The 8,825-nt window shown below is 31.2% G+C and overlaps 1 protein-coding gene across 1 annotated transcript; it reads left to right on the top strand.

Annotated features, from left to right (window-relative positions):
• The first annotated feature begins 655 nt into the window (after positions 1-655).
• Positions 656-7,303, top strand: LOC110612988. The gene is made up of 7 exons (XM_021753876.2): positions 656-1,066; positions 1,935-2,097; positions 4,959-5,159; positions 5,232-5,477; positions 5,840-5,987; positions 6,247-6,478; positions 6,707-7,303. Exons 1-7 carry the CDS (start codon positions 697-699, stop codon positions 7,039-7,041), a joined length of 1,695 nt encoding a protein of 564 aa, XP_021609568.2. The 5' UTR covers positions 656-696; the 3' UTR covers positions 7,042-7,303.
• The last annotated feature ends 1,522 nt before the right edge of the window (positions 7,304-8,825 follow it).

Genomic DNA, 8,825 nt, shown 5'->3' with positions numbered 1-8,825 from the left:
ATGCCCAATAGATCTATACAAGAAAAGCAACAGTGAAAATAAAAGAGCCAAAAGAAAACACATTGTACCAAAACAAGCCACTTTCCACAGTAAAATCATCCATAGCCAAATAAATCATCACAAAAGGAGGGGTGATACCACCACCATCACTACTCAAATGGAGGCAATGCGACAAAACTCTTATAAAAACGGTAATGACCGAAAAAGCGTGAAATTTAAAACTCTTTCAACGCTGAACACCAATTAAAATAGAGTAAAATTAGAATTAAATAAATAAAATTCAAAATAATATTAAATGAGTATCTCTAAAATAAAATAAATTATATATTAATATTTTTAATATGAATATAATTAAAAAATAATAAAAATTTATTTTTTTAATATATATGAAAAATATAAAGCACAGAAATTATGAGACCGAGGAAGCAGTCTCAAAGAGCATACACTTCTAATATTTCCATTGAAATTTAACTTCATGCTGAACCTGAAAACTGGTCAAAGGAAAAAGCTCACCAAATGAGTCCAGCTTCCAGCTAACTGAAGCTGAGCTTGACGCCGGCTCAGCCAACCAAGCACTTTCCGCTTTGTCCAAGCTAAAAGAATAAAAAAATAATTCCATGCTCTCTCATATAAGTAATAAACGTCAGCACTTAAATTTGTTTTTTTTTTTAACAAGGGTTATCGTAAGTATACAGCATGAGGTATTACTATGGATCCAGAAGGAGAAGAGTGTCCATTCACTTTTTGCTCGTCGCCGTTTCGGTTTTCACCGGCTTTGGCGTACTCTTGCTCACACTGAGATCCGTTGATCCGCCTTCTAATGATGGTTTTTTTCTTTCGGATCACGAGGCAGAAGAAGATGATAGAGGTGCAGCGGGAGGTCTAGATTCGATCTCTGCCTCAAAAAATGGCACCATCTCGGCGGAAATGGATGTTTCTAGAGAGAAGAGTGGAGGTTCAAAATCTTGTGCTACGGTTGAAGAAATGGGCGAAAGTTTCAAGGGAGCCGTTTGGAAGGAAAGTTTGCGAGTGCGAAGAATCATCCAGGAACACTTCTCTGTCAACGGTACTTTTGTTTTCTTTTCTTTTTAAAATTTGACTTGCGTTTTGTTTGGTTGCCGAGAAAATATATGACTTCGCGTGAGAAAAAGAGGGAAGGAGACTCAAACTCGAAAGGACGACGTTATTATTATTTTTGAGGAAATAAGTCAATAGTCATGTAACTTTTTCTTTTTAATTAAATTTAGAGAAAATGAAGTTGTAAATTTTATAATTGTAACTTTTTTCTGTGTTAAAATTCGTTATGGATAAGTGATTTGGTAATCGAGTGAGCAATTGAGTATGAAATGCTTTCTTTTGGTCTGATTTTGGACATTGTGGTTCATCTTTCAGGATAAATTTACTTTCTGCATTTAGAATATGCATAAACAGTATCTTAAAAGAATAAATGCAATTAATAAATGAGTGAAAAAGAAAAATAGTTTGATGAACAAATTCTTTTAGCTTTTCAGTTGTGTGTACAGTAAGATGTGTATTATGTTTCTAGTAACCTTTTATAACAAGTTTTTGCCTGTGAGCAATGGTCAATTAGAAGTGTGAAATGAAGGTTTTGGGTGCAACGGTTATGTTCTTCTGCACTTATACTGGAAGGCACTGTTGGCAACATTTTTAAAAGTAATGTTTAGTGTCTTGACTTATTTAAGGTATTGGATTTTGAAAAACTACTCCTCAGGTTGACTAACCACTACCAAAACAACTAGCTGGTCCAAAACAGCCAAAGAATTTCCTTTTGCACCTTTGCAGTGTTTATGTTCCAGTGTTAAAAAGGAACTGAAAACAATTACTGTGTTTCATTTTTAGAGGTTTATGGAAGATTGTTACCTTCTGCAAATGCTTATTAGAATTTGGATTGTAAATGTTTGATTCTTTTTCAGGTGCTTCAAGAATCCGGAGTCTTCCTCCAGAGCAGTTCTGCAAACATGGCTTTGTCTTGGGGAAGGCATCAGAAGCAGGTTTTGGCAATGAAATGTACAAGATCTTAAATGCCGCAGCATTAAGTATAATGTTGAACCGATCCTTGATCATTGGGCAGACCAGGCATATTGGTTCTTTCTCAAGCCTTCCTGTTTTGCGTTAGCATTTGCATTAAAATTATAACTCAGCAAATACTAGGATTTTGGATTATCTGCTTCTGCTATCATCATTTCATACTGTTTGCATCTAGGTATTACCATGGCCCATTAGATATGTCCAAGAGCATTGAGTTCAGAAGTGACACCCAACACTAACACCTCATAGACAGATAATGTTTCAGTTAAACATTAACAGGGCCTTTGAATGACTAATGAGCTTTTTCTCAATGGTATTGGAATAGTCTCTAGGGCTGTAGCCTGTAAGGTCATAAGTTCGTAGTCTAAGCCAAAGGTAAAAGGAGGCGCCTTTGAATGATTTAGGAAGGTTAAGAGACCAGGAACCAGTGTACAAAGTACAAACATTTTTTTGGTGCACAGATCTCAATCAGTTACAAGGTTAGGATCTTGAATGAAGGAAGAACGGGAGTTTCAGGTTTGGAAATTGACTCAGAGCTTGTTAAAGTGAACAAAGAAAGAAATTGAAGATAGTTTTGGCTGTGAACATTGCCCAAGGTAGTGTAGCAGCATAGGGGGAAGGAGCAAGAAGAGAAAATGGGGACCAACCCTTTGAAAACAATACTTATCATTATGAAAAACCAAAGAGAAAATTGGCCTTTATAGACGATTAGTACTACATCTACTAGGATTGGGAATCCCAAACCAGGAAAATTATAAACTATTTACTAAATAGTATGAGCAAACAACTTCTTTAATATCTCAAAGGTTATTAAAATTCTTATATGGTATAATGTAAGGGCTTTTTGCCAAATTAGGGGTGAGAGAAGAATTATTTGTGGATTTGGAATTGGAGAAAAATTATTTGTGGATTTGGGGTTGGACTGCCAGGTGGCAGCCGAAAAAAGTGTCTGGCGCCTATTTGCCCGGCGCCAGAGCCCAGCGCCATTCTAAATGGCGCCAGCCATTATTTGTTTTTTTTTTTTAAGAATGGAGTGGCGCCAGGCCATTATTTATTTTTTTTATTTTTTATTTATTAAAATATTATAATTATATTAATTAATTAACTAATATATGAGTGTGTAAATATTTAAAATTATAAAAATTAAATTTATTTTTATTGGACTGCTATTATATAATCGTACATAATCACAGAATAATGTTAATGTCCTAATATTTTGGAGAGTTATGAAATATATTATTATATGATTTGATAACTGCCGTACTTCTCTCACTCTAGGGGAGGCTAAATTCGAAGAAATGAAATAGGCCTAAGGTCTCAAAAATCCACTTCATTTAGTCGGTCGAGCATCTTCGGTCCTGACCTAGACAGACGCGGGGCAGATTGGGCCGCCCGCGAGTTCGGATCCAGCACAAGGAGTCCAACTCGGTGATGTGACTTGAAGAAGGACAGCAAGCCCGGTCAATTCGCAGCTCTGCCCACATGCGCGTCGGAGGAATTAAATAGCCGCCTGATGTGAAGAGGGGTCTTGAGCTTCCATAAGTACAGACCTGACAGGGACAAGTAGCACAGAGAGTCCGATAGACATCACTAGTGGATAAAGAAAAAAGAATAAAGGGGAGGAAGCACCTCCCTCTCCATCTAAGCTTACATGACTAATATAAATCCCATTATTCTGAATTTCGGAATATCATGATTAAATATATAAAAGATTAATGGTACTATTTAATTACAATATTATTATATTAATCTATTAAAATATAATATAAAAAATTTATTATAATAAAAAATATAATATAAATAAAATTATTAAATTAACATTATATAAAAATAATACATTAATTAATTAATATAATTATAATATTTTAATAATTAAAAAATTAAATTATGGTTTGACCACTTACAAATAAATAATAAAATAAAAAAATAAATAATAAAATAAATAAATAATGGCCGGCACTGCTTAGAGTTGCGCTGTGCCTTTATTTTTTTAATTATTAATATATTATAATAAAATATTTATATTATATTAATTTAATAATATTATTTATATTATATTTTTATAAGAATAAATATTTTTTATAATTTTAATATATTAATATTAAATAAATTTTATTATTAATTTTTAAATAAAAAATTACTGTAATATATAATTTCATAATTATAAAATTAATATTATACTGCGATTAGATATACAAAAACAATTTGATTGCAATTAGATATATAAAAATAATTTAATAATGTTGTATATATTTATTTAATGATAAAATTTTTTATTATGTTAATAAATTAATAGAGTAATAGTGTTGTTAAATAATATCAGTAATTTTTTAATCACATAATAATATTATTTTATAATTCTACAAATTACTAAAATTTTATAAAAAAAATAAATAAATAATAAATAAATAAATAATGGCCTGGCGCCTGGCGCCAGGCCATTCTTAAAAAAAAAAAAGCAAATAATGGCTGGCGCCATTCTAAATGGCGCCAGGCTCTGGCGCCTGTCAAATAGGCGCTAGGCTCTGGCGCTTGTCAAATAGACGCCAGGCTCTGGCGCTTGTCAAATAGACGCCAGCCTCTCTTTTCGGTTGCCACCTGACAGTCCAACCACAAATAATTCTTCTCCCATCCCTAATTTGGCAAAAAGCCCTATAATGTAAACCCAAGCTTCCTAAATTATTAAATGTTCAAGAAAAATCTGAATTTCACAACTAAAAATAAACAGAAATAATCTTTAAGTCTTGTTTTTTCGTAGTGCATCATAGTGGCAAGCCATTTTTAACACATCCTTCAAAATTGTGGTCTCCACTCTCAAGTGAATGATAGAGCATGTAATAATTATACAATTTTGCTGATGCTTAGTTTTTTTTAGTAGTACTGATTATTGCCTCAATTCTACTTGTCAGGGGCAAGTATCCTTTTGGTGATTATATTTCTTACACCAATCATTCTTTCACCTTGAACGAAGTAAAGCACCTGTGGCGACAAAATAGCTGTGTAACGAACTATGGAAGACATCTGGTAATGAGGATTGATGATTTTGAGAAGCCAGCTAAAACAAATGTCCTTTGTAGCAATTGGAGAAAATGGGAGCAACCTATCATATGGTAATGTGAGGACACTTTTGATATTTGAGTTACTTTTGGCATCATCTCTCATGTTTAACTGTTGAACTACAGGTTTCAAAATACAACAGATGCTATGGCCAGTCAATTTTTCTTGAAGAATGTATACCGTGAAATGAGAGATGCTGCTTCTGATTTATTCGGACACCCAGAACAGTTCCTATCTCGGCCTAATGTTTTTGGGGAGCTTATGAAAGTTCTTATATCTCCATCAGAAGATGTTATGGGAGCAGTCAGCAGGGTCCTTGGTGGTGGGGCAGATCCTGATATATCATTGCACATGCGGATGCTTATGAACAGGTTTTTTTATTAAGCTGTTATCAATTTCCAACCAAGTGTCAAGAAGATAATAGTTCCTTCTTACATCTTTTCTCCATTTCTTTGAGAGCTCAAATAACATAGGAGTTCTTCTCTGCCATTTGAGCCTAGTGATCACTAGTAATCTCATCAATTCATGCACTAAGTTTGATCAATATTAGATGCTATTTTTACCCTTCTATATGTTAATTGGGGCATCCTTTAGAATAGTTAAATATGATTTATATACTGTGGTATAACAGCAAAGATGCAACCTTTTCTGTTCTATCCTGAGAAAATGAAGATGGAAAATAGATATAAACCTTTTCATGGGAAATAAAATAAGTCTGTGTCCTATATTTCAGGTCACTGAGAGCCACACAGGCAGCATTGAACTGCATCAAAAAATCCTTGCTTAATCAACACCAAACATCAAGACCTAGGATGGTGATAGTATCAGATACTCCATCTTTTGTAAAGAGTATCACTCCGAACATAAGTGGATTTGCAGAGGTAATTTAATCTGTACTAAATAATGCTTAATAGCTTTGATTTGCTCATTCAGTGAAATTACTGTTCTTGGTCAACTAAAATATTTATGGTTGTCTTTAACTAATATTTCAATGTAATGTTAGCTAGCAACATGATAATAATCTCCTGTGCTGTTGGTTGAGTTAATTTTATTCTAGATTCAAAATCAAGTTTGAAATAATTTCAGATTCAAGCTCATGTGATTGCTTATTCTCTATTATTAATGACTTGCTTTTTTCAGGTTCTTTATTTTGATTATGAACATTTCCAAGGGAATGTCTCCCGAAGTGCCAACAGATCGCACAGTTTAGATTTTAGAGTGAAGGATTGGGGCCCTGCACCCAGATGGGTTGCATTTGTAGACTTCTTTCTTGCATCACGTGCGAGACATACCGTTATCTCCGGTGCTCATAGACGTGTTGGGACTACCTATGCACAATTAATTGCAGCATTGGCTGCAGCAAACCACCTAGGTACTTCGATGATTTCTCCACTTATTTACAATTCATATTTTAAATCAATAGTTAGATGATGGTAAATATTGTCCGAGAGCTTTGTTTGATTCAAAATTTCTCATTGGATTAGTTCATCAAATCGTGTCGCTGACTTGATGCATTGCGTTTACTAAAACATAATTAACTGATATATATTTATATGCTGAAAATAGCAGCTAATAGCTTTTTTTTTTCCTTCTTTCGCAGGCGAAAACTCCACTGGTTCAAGTTTTTCATTCTTAAGCAGCTTCCAAAGTAATTTGTTAACAGATGGTTTAAAGTTGCAGGTTGGATGGGGACATGTTTGGAATAGATTCGCCGGTCCTTTGAGTTGTAGGAACCAGTCCAATCAATGTGCCTTAACACCACTTCTCCCTCCTGCTTGGTGGGATGGTCTTTGGCAATCCCCAATTCCACGGGACGTCCACCGGTTAAAGGCATTTGGCATCAAACTATCTGGTTTTGGTACAGTTGATGAGTATCATCTTCAATCCTTCTGTAGTTCAAAGAAAAGTACTGTTAAAACTGTGTTGATTATATGAGCATAATTTTTGGAGTTGCATCTTTTTTGTCCATTTGGGAAACAAAATGAATAGGTTTCAGGTGAAAATCAAGATGATTGAAAACGCCAATGGGATCTAGACAGCACACCATGGTAAGGATACGGAAACTATTGATGCTCTCATCTCATTTATAAGAGAGTGATTAGAGATAATTAAGTAATTAATCCATTTGTGGACTTGTTATCGATTGACGTCTATATTCAATTATCATTGCTGTAATCTAAGGTTGTCTCTTAAGTCACGTGTCTATAATTTGATCGCTATAAACAGATTATCAATATGAGATGAGTACAGTGACATGCCATAATGGAAAAACATAATAGTTATGATCAAATTTAAGTATTTATTTTTTAAAATTTATCACAAATTGAGTGTGGGCAAAAGTTATCATAGAATAATTATTACAAAAATTATCGTACCATATTTAATACAAAATGCAACACGAATATGATTATATTTGGTATGCAGCTATATTATATCTTATTTTATTTCAGTAATGATAAGAGTCATTGTAAGCAAACTTATTCATGGGTTTTGGGTATCTAATTAATCCAAACTGAAAAATTGTTTGGTGTTAAATTCTTCAAAAATATAATTTCAGATGTCGTTGGGAAAATGTATTTTGTTATTTTACTATGGCTAATTAATATATTTAACAAATGTAATGCTAGGTTTGGACAAGAGTTATGCTAAGTTTTCATGTCAAAAAAAATGAAAAAGATAAAATGGTGGATGCTCAGAATTATGTGTTCTCTAGAGAAATCCTAACCAAAATTCTCCTCAAGAGATAAATATGAAGTTTTCTAAGTAAAACAAGGTTATGAAGTTTTCTAAGTAAAACAAGTTTTCTAAATAAATTTTGATATAATATAATTTATTTTTAAATTTGAAATACTAAAAAATTTAATATTTTAATTAACATACAAAATTTAAAATGCATAGAAATTTTAAAAATTATAAAAATTAAATCTTATTAGTAAAAAAATAATATTTTATCATTTAAAAAAATATTATTTTATTAAAAATTTTATTAAGTCATCACTTATTTCATCCTTAAATAAAATATAAAATTTAATTAGTAAAAAAAATAAATTAAATTTATTTAATTGAGTAAAAGTATATGATTTAATTGGACCTATATCCAAATAATTATTATGTTTATAGAGGTAAGAGCAAAAGTAAAATGAAAGTTATAGAGGTAAGAGCAAAAGTAAAATGAAAGTAAGTCTAATTAAACATTTATATTTTTATTTAAAATTAAATAAGTTTAATTTTATTTTTTTATTAATTAATTTTTTAAACGCAAAAAAATTCTAATCTAATATAATAATATTTTTTAATAATAAAATATTATTTTTTTAATAATAAAATATTATTTTTTATAATTGAAATATCAAAATTTTAGTATTTAAATTATTATAAAAATTTAAAAATAGTAAATAGTTTTTAAAATTACAAAAATGGAATTTTAATATATAAATATATTTTATTATTAAAAAATATTATTATATTAAATTAATATTTAATAATCCTTGAACAAAAAAATAAAAACTTAATTTATAAAAATAAATTAAATTATTTTTATTTAAATCTTGGAGTAAAAGTATAAAGATGTAATCCAACCAACTTATTTCCAAATTCTTACACACATTTTACACTTCATCAATTCAAAATTATTATGTATGGTAAAAATATGATAGAACATATGATTTTATATTAACCAAAAATATAAATACCTGTGTGCAAATAATAATTTTCTGAGG

This window comes from Manihot esculenta, chromosome 4 (genome assembly GCF_001659605.2).
Source record: "Manihot esculenta cultivar AM560-2 chromosome 4, M.esculenta_v8, whole genome shotgun sequence".
NCBI classification, from domain to species: domain Eukaryota; kingdom Viridiplantae; phylum Streptophyta; class Magnoliopsida; order Malpighiales; family Euphorbiaceae; genus Manihot; species Manihot esculenta.
The sequence above is the reverse complement of the archived record's forward strand: the minus strand, read 5'-3'. Positions and strand labels throughout refer to the sequence as shown.

Excerpts from the sequence above, each read along its gene's own strand:
- LOC110612988 (XM_021753876.2), top strand. The coding sequence starts at position 697 with ATGAGGTATTACTATGGATCCAGAAGGAGAAGAGTGTCCATTCACTTT. Across the intron at positions 5,160-5,231 it reads TGGGAGCAACCTATCATATG|GTTTCAAAATACAACAGATG; the intron begins GTAATGTGAGGA and ends GTTGAACTACAG. Across the intron at positions 5,478-5,839 it reads ATGCGGATGCTTATGAACAG|GTCACTGAGAGCCACACAGG; the intron begins GTTTTTTTATTA and ends CCTATATTTCAG.